The following is a 20,531-nucleotide window of genomic DNA, read 5'->3' on the forward strand; positions in this document are numbered from 1 at the left end:
ATGTGGGAATTACTGCAAGGAAATTAAATATTTTAAAATATTCATTAAAAAATATGCAGTTTAAAAACATGAAAGTGTACTTTGTTGTGAATCAGTTTAAAGCAGCAGTAGGATTGGAGGATTTTCCTTTTTTCGATCTCTTTGTTGTTTTTATTCAATCTGAAAATTACTGGCCCTCAAGATATCCATCTGTCCTTTTCAGGTGCCAAAAATGCTACATCTATATATGAAATGTATATGTATATATAATCACACCATCTGCTTCAGATTTTAAGCTGCAGTATCAGGAGACAGTCTATGTTTAGAAATATTTTTTAAAAATAGTAAAATGTTAATTATATTCTTAGATTTTTAAGGTTTTTCTGCTTCTTTTAAGTGAATTAAAATGCATCTAAGTCATTTTTGGCTTCAGGTTTCATTCTGTATTTGTCGTGTAAATCTCAAGCAAGGTGGTGCAATGTTAGCACAATCACCTCACAGCACGAAAGTTCTGGGTTTAAACCTGCTGATGTTCTACTTGTGCCTAGGTGCAGATGTGAGATAAGCAAAGCTCTAAGTAGCCAGTAGTAGAGTAGTAGATGAGAGAAGAACCATATTACTGCCAGGCCATTTCTAAGTGTATGACTGAAGAAGATGTAGAAACAACAACATACACACAAGTTTTTCTTTTTATATTAAGGTACAAATTTGTTCCCAGAGATTCTGGTCTTTGTAAAAACCAGTACAGCCTGTTTAGAATAAAACTGTAGTAAAAGGCATGTCCCTAAAGACAGGTAGAAAAGACTACATCATTTAAAAATGTATTACGTTAAGGATTCAGACCTCGAGTCAAAATCCTCATACACATTTTATTTAAAAAAATGCATAAGAAATATATCATGGTGATGATACATCAGTAATCATACAAAACCAAGTCGGAATAATGCACATCAGCTGATGTTGATCAATTAGGCTGAACGTGTCTTTGGCTCATTTACAAACTGCAACACAGTCACACTTGATCAGCATTGTGTGAATGCATCATGTAATTGATTAATAACACAAACCTCTGCCCTTGATCTGTATACAGTACTGAGACTAATGACACTTGAATCTGAACCACTGCCATTTACGCACATGTGCACATTTTGCAAAAACAGATTTATTATACAGGGGTTTATTTTTTCCTTTGGCTGTTTGTTTTTATAATATAATTTATTTAAAATTATTCTGTGTCTGTAAGTTAGGTTGGCATGAATAATCCTCACAGCTTCTACGGGTCTACGGCTCTTTTGGTGTCTCTTTCAAGTTAATTCTAGTGAGCTATAGTGCATTTTCATTTCCACCCACCAGAAGAACAATTAAATGTCACAAAGAAAGAAAAATAAGCTTGACTTGTCTTTGCAGGTGTTCTGCTTGTATTCGTACACTCTTTCCGGCAGCGAGGCAATTACTGTTAAAGACAGTTTTCCTCCATCTCTCATTTCTTTGCTGTTTTACTCAGATACTCTGTAATGACTTTACAGCAGTTAGGTCCACATCATTGCGCTACGAAACTCTGGATTCAAACTGTGATTCATGAAGAAAAAAAATAAGAAAAGAAATTCCAATATTTAAACACTGGAGAAAACTTTGACCTACATGATAATTAATGCACATTTGCCAGTGGAATAAAGGGGATGACATTAATTAAATACTTTTCTTTCCCGATTGCTTCAGAAAAGTCTAATTTCACCTTTGACATCAGGCAGTACTGTACCTTTCTTTAATGATATACTTGTCTTTCCTTTCACATATGATTTTCCTCTCATACAGCTTATGTTTACTGTTTATATGATGGTGTATTCCAAATGCCAATTAGATCCTGTTCACACTGGTAAATGAGAGCCTGTCTTGCACAATTTTGTCATTGGTTAAGTTTGTTACTTTTTTCACTCTTGCTAAAATAATCAAATTGCTGCAAGAAATGAAACTGAAATTCTTGACTGAGCTTGAGCAAATGGCCCTCACATGGCAGGTGTGTTGCAAGAGGAAGCAATAACTGATTCATTATGTAGAGCCTGTGTTCACTATTGGCATTTTATGGATGAACATGAAAATTTCGTAGATATCTTCACTTTATTTGTTATATCTGTGCAGCAGTACATTCCATTAATAAGGTAAAGCTCTGTGCAAAAGTCTTGAGCCACACCTCATTTCTTGATCTTTTGCTTCCAAAGAACCAGATTTGTATTGTTTTAAAAGTATTCTTGTGCAACAGTATTGACCTACGAATGAATCAAACATGAATAACACACCTAAATTAAGAGGTGTGTTTAATACACAACTTAGGAAAGAATCAGTTTTAAATTACTATCCTTGAGAGCTTTATTACCGGCAGCCAGTGGCAAAAACACATAATTTGTGCCCATTTCTTTAGTTGAATCTATAAAATTCCAAAAATAATGCAGTATGACAGCCATAAATATATCTATATTTGCACCAAAAGTGATTCCAAAAGAGCTATTAGCCGAAAACGCGGCATATCTCAGCATGGGGCATAGGGTGTCCTTAAAATATCAGAGGAAACTACACAACTGGAGGACAAAACAAGAAGTGACAGGTCTAAAAACTATCTACCGCGGATGAACTGTATCTGAGAGTCAAGGCCTTATGAAACATAAAAAAATCCAGTAAAGACCTCACACAGGACATGATAGATGCATCGTGGTTCATCTATTGTTCACTGTTCAGAAATTGTACCCATATCCCAAATGGTCTCAGTGGGAGAATGGTTGTTCCTGTGTTCCTTCCTTCAGGGAAACAAAGAGAAAGGGCTGAGGGAGGCCAAACTCCTCCACGACGATTGCCTGGAGAACTACTCCTGAAGGTTACTTAAAGAAATTAAAGAAAGCCTGCCTAACAGCATTCAGGATATGTTGAAGAATAAAGGGGGTCATACTAAATATTGACTTTCGAACTCGTTAGAAATGTGCAAACTCTGTTTTTACCTTATGTGCTGTATTTCTATGTACAGGATCTTTGCTGCTTTCAATAAATTGCTGCAATGAATCCCAGCAAAACCACAAATAAATAAGGAGAGGCTTAAGACTTTTGCACAGTTCTGTATTTGTGACCTGGAACATAGCCATGACAACATTAATCTGTAATTTCTTTTAAAAAAGACATAAAAAGGACCTTTAATTCATAGTGATTAAAGCCACTACAGGAATGTATTCAATTAAAAGAAAACAGGGCAAGACACAAATAGTACTGCTAATAAATTTTGATGAATAGTAAATTGAAAACACATTTTCATTTCACTATTTAAAACATTACTTAAAGAAGAAGTAAAAACTTGCTAGCAGCACTTCATCATTATTATTTTATCATGATTTACAAACACATGCATCTCATCAATAAAGGCTAAGTAAGAACATATTGTTGTGTTTTGTAGCTGGGTTACCCCAGATACCAAAATAACCCACTGTGCAAAACAGTTGCTTGATGTAGACTCAAAGTTATTTCAAGGACCTCCCTAAAGAGAATAGAGCAAAATGAGAGAAATGTCCTTCATGCTCCGTTCAGTAAGATAAACCAAATGTACATGCATTTAGAAAACCTTGCGAGCAAACCGCGGACACTCCGCCGCTTTCGATGTCACATTTTCTTTTCCTTTACTGCGGTTTGCTTCTCCCTCCTCATTTAATCTGATGTGACGTTGATCCTTCTCAATATGCATGCATCATTAGCAACAGGGAAATGGTTTTTAGAAATTAAGAATTACAAACAAAGAGGCTTTTCTTTTGAGTGACATCAAAAGAAATTCTACTCGTGCCAGTTGCGTAATGAGCATATCCCAGAAAGACACCTTCATAGCGGCTCCCATCAACTTTGTTAATTGAGCTACTTATGATGCCGTCTTTAAAAAATGAGTTGGAGAGTGAAATGAGAGTGGGAGTGGGATGGGAGAGGAGAAAACAGACTCTCACCCTCCCCGTTTCTTTTCGTCATTGACGCACCAGATAAACAAACTAGGGAAGAAAGGAAGATCAAGACGGGGAAAGTGAGTGTAATGATGTAGTTAATAGCTGCTGGTTGTGAACGCTTTGCAGAATTGCCACCAACAGTTTGTCCAACAACATCAAACAAACATTAGACCATTAATTTGTGAGAATCCTATTAAACCCGCTGAGAGGTCCTATAAACAAGGCAACATACTGCTTCCTGTTCATTCGGATTTTTCATGCCTTTGATATAACTAAGTGATACTCGAGTACACGTTTCCAACACTCGACTACCACCTAAGAGTGTGACCTGTGTCGGTGGGAATCTAAAACTCCTGTAGAGCAAATATATGAATTGTGAATGCAAAATTATGCAGTGTAAGCTATAATAATACTGCATGTATAATACTTTAATACTGTTTTGTCTAATTATGGAATAATGATGAAACATTTTATACACAAACACTAAATACTAAAAACAATTAGAATAAAATTATGACAAACTTAAAAAGATGAATGACATTAAAAAAACAAGGAAATTATTTCCCTGTTGTTTTTCTTCCCACCTTCGGATTGTCTAAAAAAGGCAAAATACCCAGGCAGTAATAAAAGAAATGAGCTGTCATGCTGATGTGTATCATTACTGTGTTATTAAAATTATTGCTAGTGACACTGCACCAGCTGCTGGACGCTAGTAGGGATATTTTCCAATATTGTGCACCCTTGAAATCGAGAGTTCTCATTACATACTTTTAAAGGCATTTAGCTGTATAATGTATTCAGTTAGGTAGACTTGTTCAAGTTGGATACCCTTTAGTCAAAACATGGCTTTAAATATAATGTTAACCAAAGTGAGTTCAGATTTTTGCACCAGTTTTACTCTTCTCTTTCTTTTCTCTTTTTTCCAGGACCATCAACAAAGGACCAAGTGAGGGCACATCTTTCCCTCCATCAGTTAGGCTTTAAAAATCCTATCATTCCACTGAGTTAACTAATGATGTGGCGTGACATGAAAACATTCTCTTGGTTATACCAAAAAACCACACTTTCTAATGAGGAGGACAAATGATTCACCAGAGGAAAGAGCAGAAGGAGAAAATAAACCCCTCACAAAAATCATGTAAGTCGACTGCAATGAGTTGACAGTTTTTTCTGATTTTAGACAATTTCTACAATAGTTTTCAAAAAAAAAAACTTGCAGAATCCATGCAAAGCTGTGCATATAGCATCTCAGCTCGTTACCAAGACACTTTCTGTTGTTATTTCCTTTAATTTGACGCTTGTCTGTACTTTTGTTTTGTGGCTTCTCAGAGACAGCTGTCACTTCTAGCACACAAACAGGCCTAAAAGCAGAGCTGTAACCCATACTGGCAATCCTCATTTTCGCAGCCTTCATCAGAAAACAACCAATTGCTGTCTTTTTTTTTTCTCGGTTTTCTTCTAAAAGAATGTGTTATGGCCTTAGTGCCGAATGTTGTGCTTTGTTTCGCTCGTTCTGTCTCCTGTGTCTCAGGTACCGCCTTTCCCCCGTGGAGCAGGTAATTGCGCACGGCTGTCTCCATTCGGCCGTCGGGGACAGAGTACAAAGGCTGGGAGAAAAGGTGCAGCGTGGTGCCTGTGGACTCATTCTGTGGAATCGTGTTGCGCTTACACCTTAGGAGAGTCTTTAGCTTACTTTTTTGTTCAGCTTTTATCCCAGTTCATTGCTTGTTTTGGTGGAAGCTACTTTTCTTTTCCCTTTTAAAAATTAGTAACTTGTGATGAATGGTTAATTTCATCACTCACGTTTCAACTTCCCTGATTATTTATGCCCAGAAAACTTTTAAACTTTTAAAATTTGTCAGAAAACCTGACAACAGAATGAAACAAATATTTGTATAGCTTTAAAAGAGCGGCCTACCTTTTTGTTTAAAAATCAAAGCATTTATTAACGGCAGTAATAAAACACTGTGTTAGAACAGTTTGGGCAGAGCATGAAAAAATTACCTTCGGCTCATTTTAAAGTTTCACAGCAAACAGCTGAATAGTAATAACCGGTGTTGGTCAAGTTACTTGAAAAAAGTAATCAGTAACTAATTACTGATTACTTCCCCAAAAAAGTAATCCCGTTACTTTACTGATTACTTATTTTCAAAAGTAATTAATTACTTAGTTACTTTTTAAAAACACGATTTACAACCTGAATAGGTGATAAAGAAATAGATCTTTAAACCCAATTGTACTTTTTCTGCATAATCCATCATACAAAATGTAATCAAATGGAAAAGTCCCTTTTTAAAACTTGTTTTATTAGTTTTAATCTTTTAACTTTATGCATCAAGCAAAAATTTAATTATATGCAACATTCTCTGACTGGAAGGAACTTGTTTAATATTTAAACCTATTTTCTGCACATTCCAGCACATAAAATATTTTTTTTGTGTGTGTTTACACTCAGTCTTTCAAATAGATGCAAGTAAAACACAGCAGAAAATAAATAAAGTCAAAGACTAGCAGTCCTTTTGCTCTATTTTCACCTGTAAAGCAGGAGTAGGGCAGGCGGAGGTTTACCCTGGTGCAGGTGTGCTGAAGCGGTCAGTGGAAGAATCCGCGGGTTTCTCTGTGAATTTCCCATTACGTCGTAGCGCACTCGGTGCTTGCTTGGAAGTTTAGGGGGTTTACCGTTAATTACCATTTTTGCAATAGTAATCCCTTACTCCCTTACTCGTTACTTGAAAAAAGTAATCAGATTACAGTAACGCGTTACTGCCCATCTCTGGTAATAACCAACAGTGAATCCCACTCAGGGCGGCTGCATCGTAATGGATTGCACCCACTCAAGCAATTGCTTATCGTTCCTCCACAGCACGTTTCAGAAGAATCCCATAGGATGCTCAAAATTATGCACTGAGTCTATTTTTGTAGGAAGTCATTTGAAGCTGCACAGAGCTTGTGAGGAGGTCAGGAAGTCAAGCACGGGAATGGCATAAAGCATCCGATCAAATTCTAAAATAGCAGATGCTGAGCAGAGAAAAAGCTCCACTTCTTAAAAGCTGTTAGTTTGATTTGAAGCCACGTAGGACAGAAAAGACACAGTAACGCAAATGTGCACCTTGTGTACTTCTGGAGTCACTAATACATTGATGCCATGTCAGTTTGCATTTACAGTCCACAAATGTGCATATGTGTGCATGCATGCGCGTGAAGGTGTGTCTGTGTGTTCTTGTTGCTCTGATTCCTTGAGAAGTCCCTAAAAGAACCAGAGAACAATATTTGAAAAAATGGTCACGTCCTTGACGTAAATGTATCTGACTAAACTTATTACTTGCTTTTATTACCAAAGAAAAACCATTTTTACAGCTCTACACAATTTTAAATGAACAATTTGGATAAAATAGGCACTGTCAGTTTCATTTTTCATGTTCCCTTTTTAGCAAGGCTTTAACACTTAAAGTTTTCTTGGAAGAAAGAGGAAGCATTAATTTTAACTTTTAATTTTTTAAAGACCAGTTTTGAGAAACTGTGAAATACTGCATATTGTAAGAAGCAAAAGCTTTCCCAAATAGGCAGCTGCCATTAATGATTTGTGGCTTCCATGAATACAACTACACCTCTGATAATAGAAAGCAAGGGCAGCTCGAGAGAGCAAGATCATGACTGGCAGCAGGGTTTGCTGATATGGAAGCTGCTTATCCCTTTTGTGCTGCAGTTTGTCATAACATTGTTGACAAGGGACTACATGTCTCTCTCTCTCTCTCCCTCTCGCTCTCTCTCTCACACACAAAGACGCACACACACAAAATGCGGACTCACACAGGAATGTCTGGACTCACACTGTCTACATAATGAGGTATGCACATACTGTTAATAGGCCAATACACTGTGGGAAAATTGCTTTTTCACATAGATCTGGTAGGTTTGGAAAGCTCTTATAACTTAAATGAAATTGTCTTTTCAAACTGCAGTGTGAGTTTGGTTCTTACTTGGGTCATTTTTGTCTAAAATTTGTGTGACGATTTGAAACCTAAGTGTGACAAATATGCTAACAAATTAACAAATCACGAAGGGGAAAATACTTTTTCACACCACTGTACGTCACCCAGGTGACCCTTGGGTAATTTTGCCATGATGACTGTCTGTCAGATTCCCCTTTTTCTAATTTAAAAAAAATCCAAGATGGCTGAGGAGACTGAAAACAGTAAATAGCTACAGATACTTGTGTATTCACCTGAATGACAGAAAGGACTGGAGGACTGACATTGATGCTGTGTAGGAGAAGGAGATGAGGAGTGTTTGTAAAGCTCAGATACTGCACTGTGTAAAGTAAGATCTTAGAAATCTTCGACAAAACAGTGTTAATGAGTAGCAGCAGCAATGCCAGATATGTCAGCTAGATCAGCAAACTAGCTGGAACCATTCTGGGCCAAAATCTGGAGGCGCGTGAGTCAGTGAGGGACATGAGGTCACTTAACAAAACTGCTCTCCATCACGGACAATCCATCACACTTCCTTCCTTCCACTCTACAGGGCCAGCAGGGATCATTCTCCCTTAGACTTAAACCAAATTAATCAATTACCATAAAGAATGGTTCAGGAAATCATTCCTATAATTCTCTATGAAACTGTACAATAGGTCTCCTTTTTTATGGCAGGTGAACAAACCTGTCAGGAGAAGATTAGAACTTTTTCTTCACATTTTTTGATTAATTAATTTATTATTTATGTATTGCTCTATCTTATCTCCACAGTACAGTGGTCCCTCGCTATAACGCGGCTCACCCTTCAAGGCTTCACTGTTTTGCAGATTTTTTGTGCAATTTTGCATGCTTTTTTTTTCTTACAGCGCATTGTGTTCTGCGTCCTGATTGGCTGTAGACCACTGTCAATCAATCTGCCATGTCTCCTGTCAGATTTACGTAAATCTTCGATCGATAGCAATGTGACTCTGAAGTGCTGTACTCTATGTAAGTTTTCTCCCCGACAAACACAACAATGTCAACGAAAAGTTTTACGCCGTCAAAGGCAACCGTGGGTTCCTTTGGTTTTATTCTGTAATACTGGACGTATTTTTCTACGCAGGTTTGAACTTTGAGAGTGTTTAAACAAGAGAGAAAAGTGTGAAAATGTTCATGCCTCTCTGAGAAAAGTGTATAAAGTGTGTAGTGAGGTGTTTTACAGCCTTAAAACATCTATAATAATTGTAAAAAATAACATTGGCTACTTTACGGATTTCACCTATTGCGGGTTATTTTTAGAATATAACTCCCGCGATAAACGAGGAACCACTGTATATGAGATTTTGCTGCCTTCACGGCCATATAACACTTTTACTATTGCTAATATTACAATTCTATCTATTGAGTTATCTGTGCAACTTAGCATAAGGATGGTGTGTGCATCCTGACAGCAACTTCAGCAACTGTTTTCTTCTACACCGGTCAGCTGATATACATGAATTCCAAGTGTATGCAGTGGACTTCCCTGATCTTGGCAGATCAATGAACTGAAGTGAAATGAATTGACTGTGTTGGTGCTTTTAAGTACTTTAATCACAAAATGAAAATCATTTACCCTGCTTACTAAATCTGTAGTTCATAGTTTGTATCTAAGCACATGAGGAGAGAGACATGGCTTTAGTTTAAAATTCTAACTTTGAATATTAAAAAAAAATATTTTAAAAAAGTTTAGGTTTAATTAACTAAAACTAATCTTTAAAATTAAATTTAGGAGTGAAAAAAGTCTAAAACTAGGCTTAAGCCACATCTGGAAATGTTGTGCATGTGCTGAGGTATGACATTAGTTGGACATTTAGGAAAACTGACTTTTCTGCTTTCAATCTAATAGTTTGTTTTTCCTAATACGAAAGTCTAGCTCACTGTTAGGAGGCCCAATAGTGCCTACGGTATGTTCAAGCAGGTTTATAAATCGTAAATTAGTGTTCAAAGCAATTCATAAGTTTTGGCCTCAAATACTAATACAGAGACATTTTCATAAAACCTGTTTCCATAGACTTCTAACCAATAAATCTCTGTTCTGTCCTTTATAACTCCCCAATCCCACACTTGTCAGAAGCCATAAGCTCTAGTTGAAGGAAGTACTTGTCACTATCATTGCCACTGGTGATTAAGAAGGGGGTGCTCCACCTCTTTCCTGAGGATGTATTCGAAACTGAAGGATAATGAACATACTTCAATTCACCGGAATGAATAGAGGAAAAATGGAAGGAAATTTGAAGAACATGAACACCCGTTATCTCCCTGGATATGTCCTGTAATGGTTTTAAAATAAAGAAAGAAAAATAAAATACAATGAAGTCAAATAAAATATACAAAAAAGAAACTACTCCATACAATAATATATTGATTATAAACAAACAAGACCCTTGCAGTTAGGAGCCTCTGCGCGTAAATGCATTCTGCGCTCACTAGCACAAGGTCAGATTTGATTAGGCTGTGTATGTCAGGCAAGCGGAGAGGCAGAAGAGAAGCACAGGAATGTGTTCTGAATTTAAAGAAATGGCAACATAAATGAAGCATGAAATGAACCAACTGTATTCATTCAGTTTTTGTTTTTTTTATATCTAGAAGACATAACAGGCAAAAGCTTGGATTTTTTAATGTCCTGAAATTGCTCGAAATTATCTGTCGCTGTGATTTCATGACATCGAATGTCTTTGTTAGCAAAGTGCAATGATAGAGTATTGGTTTGGGTGTATGAAACACATTACATCAAACCTGAGTGCTTCTAATTTTGGTCGGTCCTGCAATCCTAAAGGACAAAAATAGGTTATAGAAAAATGACGCATTTGAACACTTTCTCACTTCGCACCAGTTTTTAACATGATACTGCAACTACTAATCATTTCTTTCTGATCTGCATGATGGCCCTGATCCCCCTAAAAAGGGAACTGGGCTCATGCTGTAAAGAAACCAAGGCTGAACTCCCACCTTTGACCTACACATCAGGGTTATCATTTTGCATGGCTAATAGGGATACGTGGAAAATACACTTTTTCTGTTTAGAATAATATTTAACAGTCCACTCTTTTGTTGGGGAGAAAAATACATATTACCACATAAACTTACTCAATGTCCTCCAATTTGTAAACAAAGACAGTGGTTATATTGCCCCAAGCATCAGTAACTAAGTACAGCACATTATTTTATACCTGTCAAAGCATCAAGTTCAACTTTTGACATTTATTTTTTTTACACAGTAACGTTCAATTCTAATTTGCAAACAATAAGTTTTAAATTTATACATCTAACTGAAAAACTGAATAAAAAGTTCTATAATTATCAAAATTGAAAACGTAGTTTAAAGCAGGTTAATTCATTGTGGATGCTCTATGAAATGTAAAAGCGAGTAAACATGCTTAAATGTAGAAATGAATCAACAGCATCAGTAAACAAGCTGACTACATTCCACAGACAATGGGTTTTATATGGTTATTGAAATGAAGTGTTGGCTTCTGATGGCTGACAAGCTGACACAACTGAGCCAAGAGTGCAAACTTCCACCAAGGCAGCTCACTCTCTGGGCTAGTGGGAGTATCCCCCCACAGAGAGACAAAAGGACCCCCTGATGATCCTCTAATCGCCTGAGCCAAGGTGTGAAACTGGGTGTGGGTCCCAATCAGCCAGAGTTTTGGGTGAGTTCATTGTGAAACCTGGCCCCACCTTATCATGCGAATTCCTGAGGTCAGATGGCCCAGGATGTGAGTGGGCGTTAAGGCGTCTGGGAAGGGATCTCAAAACTGGATTATAGATGGCAGAGAGTTGGTGTCGTAAACCACCGCCTCTGTTCAAAGATGGTCGCTCACAGTGGACATAGATGGCTTCTTTCACTCCTCTTTCAAACCATCTGTCCTCTCTGTCCAAAATGTGAACATTGGCATCCTCGAAAGAGTGTCCTTTATCCTTAAGATGCAGATGGACTGCTGAGTCTTGTCCTGTGGAGGTGGCTCTTCTGTGTTGTCCCATGCGCTTGTGAAGTGGCTGTTTGGTCTCTCCAATGTAGAGGTCTGGGCATTCCTCGCTGCACTGTACAGCATACACCACATTGTTAAGTCTGTGTTTTGGCGTTTTGTCTTTTGGGTGAACCAGTTTCTGTCTGAGCGTGTTGCTGGGTCTGAAGTGCACCGGGATGTCGTGCTTGGAGAAAACCCTCCTGAGTTTTTCTGATACACCGGCTACATAGGGGATGACAATGTTGTTGCGTCTGTCCTTCTTATCCTCCCTCGCTGGTGTCTGATCTTCTTTTCTGTGCATCTTTGCTGACTTTAAGAACGCCCATTTAGGATAGCCGCACGTTTTGAGTGCTTCCTTTACATGTGTGTGTTCCTTCTTTTTTCCTTCAGGCTTAGAGGGAACATGTTCTGCCCGGTGGTGTAGGGTCCTAATCACTCCAAGTTTGTGTTCCAGAGGGTGATGGGAGTCAAAGAGGAGGTACTGGTCCGTGTGTGTGGGCTTCCAGTAAACTTCAATGTTGAGGTTGCCATTCTCTTCAATGTGCACAGCGCAGTCCAGGAAAGGCAAACAGTTGTCCTTTGTGTCTTCCCTGGTGAACTTGATGTTTTTATCCACAGCGTTAATGTGCGCAGTGAAGGATTCCACTTCTTGTGTCTTGATTTTGACCCAGGTGTCGTCTACATATCTGTACCAGTGGCTGGGTACTCTTCCTTTGAAAGAGCCAAGAGCCTCCCTTTCCACTTCCTCCATGTGAAGGTTGGCTACAATAGGTGACATGGGGGAGCCCATGGCACAGCCATGTTTTTGTCTGTAGAAGCCTTCGTTGTATTTGAAATATGTAGTGGTGAGGCAGAGGTCTAACAGTGTGCAGATCTGATCGGGTGTGAAGTTGGCCCTGTCCTCCAAGGACAAGATATGCTCAGAGGTTCTTACTCTGGCAGATTCTAAATCTTGATGCCGTTTCGTTTCATAGCAGATTCCACCATGCAGAGTATGAAGCCCACAAAAGGGGAAGCATTTTAATGCCTTATCACTGATCAGGGGAAAATGACCAGACTCAAATAACCACTCAATACAACTACGGTATATAGAAGAGAATCTGTGAACATACAACACACCCAACCTTTAAATAGGATAACAGCAGCAGAAGACTCTGGGTGCCACCCTTCTCAGCTAAGAACAAGAAACTGAGGCTACAATTCACACAAGCTCACCAAAACTGGACAACAGCAGAATGAAAAGACATTGTTTGGTCTGAAGAATCTCGATTTCTACTTCAAAACTGGAATGGGTGTGCATAGAGATATTAGTTTCTGGAAAAGTTATTGCGCTTTCTATGATTATAGGATATTTGGTTCTATGGATGAGTCATTAAACATTATTAAGATTTCTAACTGATTGCAGAACATACAGACTGATAGATCAATCAAAAGAGCAAATATGATTAAAAGACAAAGTGCTTGGATATGGACTGCCGTATGAGTCAGTAACAGAAAAGAAAGCAGTAATAGATTCATAACAGTCCTTTTGTCCTCTGTAAGAGCTTTTTTATTTCCTCCAGTCTTTTTGGAGATGTCCCCAATAAGCACCTACATTCCAGGCAAAGGGAAATTGTTTATGCTTCCTTTTAATTCTTAAGGTCGAACTTCTTCAAGATGATGGCTTAGAAATGGGTTTTGTTAAAGTGGGCATTATGGAGAGTCCCTTAAAATGCAGTTCTGACATTATGCATCCCGGTTCTTCATAGATTTTTAGTCCTGATATACGACCTGTGGAATGTAAGTTGCCCTAATGCACATTTTGATACTTTTATATTAACGTGTGATGCAATTTAAAGCTACATGTGTCACTGTTCTGACAACTGATCTGTGTTTTACCTTTCAAAAGGAATCCAGGGTCACATCTGACATCTTGTCTTTATAAAAGAGAAGGTCTTAAGTTTGAAGACCTGGGTGACAGCTGATCAAAGGGTGCTCTGGAGCTGGCTGTCTCACTTTTGGTTGTAATTTGCATGTTCACTGTTTCTGATGTGAAACAGTGAACATAAATCATATAGCAGCTGGTCTATATTTTCTTCATAGAATTCCAGAGTCTGTGCAGTGTTGTGTTTGTGTGAGGGGGTAAAAATTTTTGAAGCATTGGCATCTAACCCTCAAAAATTAAAAAACAAAAAACAAAAACGGTTTGATAAATGGACAGCAGATACCTTGCAATAAATCATTATAGAAATGTTACAGCGTGTCTGAAAAACTGTCTTGTTTATTTATTGAGTTGATTAAGTCCTAAAACTACTTGTTGAATTATTTTGCATTTAAATGTACTTTGAACATTGCACACAACCATCTAGACTTTTAATGTATCTCCATTTTGAAGTGTATTGAGGTGACTGTGCATGTTCTTGATATGACATTTACAGTATTTGTGACTGTCATGCTAGCTGTTGTGAACATTTCTCTTACAAAGTTTAACAGTATAACTTAAACAAACACATAACAGCACCAGAACAGATGCATATGTCTGATTTTGCCTGAAATGGTAAAAAGAAAACCCAAAAACCAAACATCTGAGACCGTTAGCAAGATAGCTAGCTACAAAGCCACTTTCTATCCTTTTTCTACTGGCAGAAAAAATTGTGATGGTCTCTTTTCCATTGCAGAGTCAAGATGGTTACCACTGAGGGTTCAAGGGGTACAGAATTTAATATTTAAGTTTCTCACTGCCATCTGGTTCCTTGCAGCAGACTTCATCCGGCTGTATTTGACAGTGTGAAAACACTTACATACTAAAAATAGAAAGGGTAATTATCAAAGTATATGGAGACACAGCATTTACTACGGTACACTCTTCCACATCTTTGTTATAAAGTTAAATTGGTTACTTCCTGAATGCAAGCATAAAAAACTGTTAATTTGACTAATTAAATAGTAATTCTTGCCATCTAACGTGCCCTCACATTGTATGGAAACAAGATTTTCTTAAAAAAAAGGCAACTTGACAATTTAGTCTTTATCAGAGGCTTTAGGAGAGTTTTTGTTTGTTTGTTTGTTTGTTTGTTTTAAATTAGATAATCTTCTCAGGAGCACTGATAGTATTTAATGGCATTGTTTACTATGTATCATGATGCATTGCACTGTGATATTACATTGCTTTGCTCTTTCTTCCTTTTGTTCTTCTGTTTTGTTCTCTTCTGTTCATTGCTTTTCCATTGCAGTTGTAAACCCATTTATTCCGTCCCATTTCATAATCTCTTTTAAATGTGCTTTCCCATCTAAAACATTCAGAACACAATAGCAAAGTCATAAACACGACAATAGGCTAAGTCAAATGACAGGTATTGTGAACATCATGCCTTGGCAGCCTATCCTCTCCACAAACATGTCTGCATATAATTGAAACACTAATCACTCCATAATTACAAGAGACGACTCCTTATATCAAATGAAGTCAGTGTAATAGCTACTAGGCTGACAGGAGAAAAGAGAGGAGAAAACACAGGAGATGAGGCGTGATATAAAAGTTATGGCCCGTGAAGAAGAAGAAGGGAGGAGGTGACATTTTGACTAATATGCTACTGTCTGTGGATATGGCTCGACTGCACTCAAGAAATCATGGCGCAAGAGCTTCTCACATGTGCAGAGATGATTTCTCAACACCGAGAGCTGCTCAATAATTAATCTGAAGCATACTTTTGTTAATTTTACAGCCTCCCCTCCAGCAATGATGCACATGTATTCAGCAACTGCACAGAAATATCTTAAAATCTCATCTCGCACTATCAGTGTGAACAAGGAGCAGTGAAAAGAAATGCTGTTTATTGCTTCACTTGCTTTTCAAATAAACCAAGATGTACAAGCCGGACAAGGAAAGTTGGAATCATCCAACTACCATCAGTAATAAAATAAAAGCCACAAAGCTGTTGCGAGATTTGCGACGCACGCCGGGAGAAGAGAAAGAGCGAGTGAATAAACGGGCATTTTAAAACCCCCATTATGCCTGACATAACAGGTGTATTTTTTTCTCCAATCACATTGCAAGTAATATCGTTAAGTGCCTCTATGCCTGTTTTTCACTGCTTTTGAATTCACTGAATCCATTATATTATTGCGTTTGATCAGACCTTGAAAAGAGAGAACTTCTTTCTTTCACTCAGAGGATTTGCAGTCTGAAAATCACATTTGTTACAATGTTTCACATTTACACTGCTGCGACATAAAGCTGTAAATCTCCAAGCTTTTTAATCTGCTTTTTAATGCACTCCTGGCAGGCGATGGGGAAAAAGGGAAAAGAAAAACCTTACAACTTTTACTCGGAATAATACTCAACTAAATTGTTAATTTTTGGAGGAAAAAAAAAAGGATATAATTGGAAAAGACTACAAGCTGTTCTGGTGCAATGACCTGCCGGCAGGGGGGGATAAAGCTGTGTTTCCTCTCTTCTCTCTCTCTTACTCTCGCTCTCTCCTTTTGTACTCCATCTCCTACAGCCCTCTCCCTCATTCCCTGACTCCCTCTCCCCTGCCCCCTGACGGGAAAGGCCAACTGAGCTCTGGAGAATATTTATGAGCAAGGGAGAGCAATTGGTTTGAGATCATTCGACAAGCGAGGAAGAAAAGGAGTAAGGGAGGTAGGGAGAGGGGGCAGGAAAAAAAAAACTTGACAGAGACATGGAGATAAAGGAAGAGACGGGGTTTACATTTTAATGTTTAAATTTAACCTCCCTCATACCCGGTGAATACTGAGACTGAGTTCATATTGCTATGTCTCATCTGTCTTTAGGTGTGCATGCCAGTATTGTACATATACTTTATACTTAGGAGGTGTGGAATCCACACAAGCACTAAGGAAAGCTCTCCAAATTGAGGCCAGCTTCAGTTTGGGACTGACACACAGTGTTGGTGCTTCAAGAGGCAATAAAGGGACTTTTACTGACCCATAATAGTGTCTGCAAGGAGCGGGACGCTGTTGTCGGTCAATACGAAAGATTATTTTTGCCTAGATTTTTCTTTTTTTAAATAAAAAAGATTTAAAATTCACGAGTCTTTTATGAGCCACGCAACCCAAACAAACAGCACATCCCACTGCAGTTTGAAGGCACTTCTGATCTCTTCATTCCTCAGCATCCTCAGCTGCTCAGTGAAGGATGACAGTGCCAGGAGTGCAAGATATTTAAAGCTTCGAAAGAGTTGTGCTTTTTTCTTTTTCAGCTCAGGAAACTAAATGACAATGCAGGAACTCTATTCAACATGGTGATATTTCACCTTTTTCACTTGAGTTTCTATTGGATTTCTGCTCTAATTAGGTATCGTACTGTTCTAGAGCAAAACTGAAAAGGCCATTGTAGCCTGAGGGGAAAAGACGGTTATAGACCTGTCAAGTTTGCATTATCAGATATTCAATTGATGGTCAAAAAAAAGTCATACTGTCTGTAAGAAAATGTTGTTTAGAAGTTGGCCAAAAATCTGAGCGCATGTTTTAGCTGTGTGCAAATGTTAGATTTGCAGCACTTGGGTGGGGTGCAGAAAGGGCAGGAGGGCACAAGAGCAAGCAAGGAGAAAAGCAGATATGAAGACGTCCTGAGAAATGGAAAGACGATGCCAACAGAGAGGCAGTGAAGGAGGAAATGATGGATGTTGGGGAGCCAGCAGCGCTACATTCTCTGTCTTTGCCTGGCATTGTCGCCCCTGTCAGCTGCTAAATGCCAGTGTCAGTCAAACCTCTGTTCAGCTGGCAACAGCTCCTCTGCCACACGGCTGAGGACAGCCCGGCATTACTCTCATCTATGACTATCAAAGCACTTACCTGGCACACACCGGCGCAAATACAGACACTCAAGTAAGCACACCTAGTTGCACTCTCACATATCGTGGAGCATCTTCAGCCATTGTTGTTGGAACATCAGTTTTTCACAAAAGATGTGTAGTCAAGAATGCGCTTTAAAAAAAATTTGTTTACGTTTACGTACATCAAAAACAAGGATTTTTTTTATTCCAACCTCCAGAGGACATTCACACCCTGAAGTCAAAACAGGAATGCTCACACAGTCTACTTTGGATGGTGATTTATAGACTGCATAAGATGATACAGCCATCAAACAAACATACACCAGACTTTGCCCTTTCAGTCTGTGCTAAGTCACGCTGACTGAACCCACAGCCTAACAGAATTTCATCAGTCTCGGTTTCAGTGCACACTCTGAATGTTGGAGGTACGTTTCTATTCCGAAGACAGCAAAGCTTAGGGAAATATGACAGCTCGTACACTCACTTGTGTAAAAGACTTTTAAAAAAATCTGCTAAATGTGTTAACTCTGGTGACAGTGGCAAAATCGCCTTCCTTTCCTTTGTAACGCAAGCTGTGGAAATGGAGAAAAAAAACCCAATGGGTGTTGTACACCATTTTATGCCATATATCCAAACCAAGAGACCGCTGAGTAATATTTTTAGTTTTCATCTCTGAAATTCTCAGTGTTTTCTACTCCTGTCGGGAAATAAAATAAAAACAACTAAAGAAAAATTACATCACAGCAAGCTTTCAAACAATACCCCGCTGCTTCGAAAGCACACACCCACTACACTTCACACCGCACACTTTTTGAATCCATCCTGTCACACATCAGCGAGCTCAGCCAGATATCTCTTATGTCCCACTGCTTTGCCCAAACCCCCCTGCAGTATCTTCACTTCGAGTTCCCACTGATATGCAGCATTTTGAGAGTTTGTATCATACTCAAACCATATGTCGTTGCTACCATCAAAAAAGGCAAACAGTCGCACCCAAAGATGCTTGCATGTGTGCAAACTGCACGCAGTGCTTTTATTTGTATGCAAAGTAATCTTTTCAATACATCATCCCCCAGTTCACCACCCACTAAATCTGCATCTTTTATAGACTAAAGAAAAGTATACCCTAATCTCTTGTTTTGTATACCCTTAGGCTTAGTATACTCTTTTCTAAAGAAGAAGGAGAAAGGGGGAAACTCCAAGCAAGACCACATGAATCAGAATAATTACATTTAGCCTATTTGACTTGACAAAAACAGCCTTGATTTCAGGTATGTAAGCTCTGCAGCAGTCAGCTGGCACAACCACTGCCGTCTCTCACCTGTATATCTTGTACTTGGTGGTGAATCCCTGCTGGTAGCGCTCTGTGAAATCAACAAACTCCTGCGAGTTGTGAAAAGGACCTTTGTCTGAAAGGAGCCAGCCCAGGGGCCCAGTGGAGCCGCTGAAGCCTGACCCGGCAGGGTCCGCAGCACTGGCCCCTGCTACCAACCAGCTCTGGAGCAGGCTTAGTGATAACCACTTCCATAGAAACATGAGGGCCGTCAGTCTAATGGAGATGCACGGGCCACTCATGCTGTTTCCCCCGGCCCCGGTGACTCCTCATTCTCCCTGCACTGCTGACGAGTCCCGCTGGAAGGAGGAGAAAGAGGCAGACGGAGAGCAATTGAGACAACGTGGACACAGAGGGCACTAATTAGTAATTTTGGTTTGGGATGAGGGGAACAAAGGTGAACTGAGAGGGCTCATTTGTCAAGTAGCGCCAGACCAGAACAAATATTTTAGAGGTTGCATTGTGGAAAGTAAAGCTAATGAAAAAGGTGAGTTTAGAATTTATTTTGGACGACGTAACCTACAAAAAAAATCTAAATATTTCATTTCTCTACCTTAGGTCGGTTATTATTAAAAGGTTTAATGTTGTTGTTTTATTTGTTTGTTTGTTTTTTACCTGATTCTGCAAGTACTGGAGTCCGTGACTGGTTGGAATTAGTCTCCGCAAAATCCCCTGATAGGACCGTGAAGTTGGGCTCAGCTGGGCGTGCAGACTGGGCGGCATTTGAAAAAAATAAATAAGATTTTTGTTGTTTTTGTTGTTGTAGAAAAAATTTCGCTCACAAATTCAAACTCGCGAACAATCTGGGGAACAAAACATCCAACCTCCTCAGAGCGCGCTCCTCTCTCTCTCACAGCGGTATCTCCAGCGGTGTGCGCTCCGCACTGTAGGTCCACTCCAGCGACCGCAACGCGTTTAAGATGACGGGGTCAAAAAACTCACAGACAGACTGGTCACTTCAACACACCGCTGTGACTTGGATTCGGTGAATGCGCGGGTGGGAGAAGCGTGGCGAGCCTCCGTCCTCTTAACTCATTTCTGCTCTCTGCTAGAGGGGCGCGCTCGGGGCGCATGCAGGGCGCAGGGAGAGCTGATGATGATGCTGACAGTGCCTGGACTCCCAGCGAACGGAATGTGTGAATGGCATTAGGGGTGCTCTCGCTCTCCTCTCTCTCTCTCTCTCCCTCCCTCCTGTACCATAGCGTCGCAATGTAATTTATTCCAGCATCTAGCACACACCCGGTTGGTTGGGACGTAACTGGAGGAAGTGAAAGTAGGAGGTGTTCAGGAGGGGTAGGGGGTGGAGGGGGAGGCTGGATGAGGGGATGGTCAGAGAAGGCTAGTGTGCTTGAGACAGATGCCTCATTTCAGAAAAAGCGATAGAAGTCACCTGCAGTTCGGATCAATACAAATTAGAGTGGAGGCGAAAAGAACAAAACAGGAGGAAATCCGGATAAAATGCCAGCTTTAAAAAGTCGAGTGGCCTCACGTTTATGGTCTGATTC

General features: G+C 39.3%; 1 protein-coding gene across 2 annotated transcripts in view; it reads right to left on the reverse strand.

The window, feature by feature from the left end:
• Positions 1 to 20,243, reverse strand: part of LOC308399422 (BMP/retinoic acid-inducible neural-specific protein 3-like) — a 59,414-nt gene extending 39,171 nt beyond the window's left edge. Inside the window, exons 1-3 of one of the 2 annotated variants that reach the window (XM_080886685.1) lie at positions 19,851 to 20,243; positions 19,642 to 19,738; positions 19,015 to 19,325 (exon numbers count right to left, since the gene is read on the reverse strand). In XM_080886685.1, coding sequence (XP_080742811.1) covers positions 19,015 to 19,268 — 254 coding nt within the window. In that variant the 5' untranslated portion in view covers positions 19,269 to 19,325; positions 19,642 to 19,738; positions 19,851 to 20,243. Of the gene's footprint in view, positions 1 to 19,014; positions 19,326 to 19,641 lie in introns of both variants that reach the window. The other variant, XM_080886684.1, reaches the window with a different exon arrangement.
• Between the last annotated feature and the right edge of the window lie 288 nt (positions 20,244 to 20,531).

Source organism: Rhamphochromis sp. 'chilingali', assembly GCF_963969265.1.
Source record: "Rhamphochromis sp. 'chilingali' genome assembly, chromosome: 7".
NCBI classification, from domain to species: Eukaryota; Metazoa; Chordata; class Actinopteri; order Cichliformes; family Cichlidae; genus Rhamphochromis; species Rhamphochromis sp. 'chilingali'.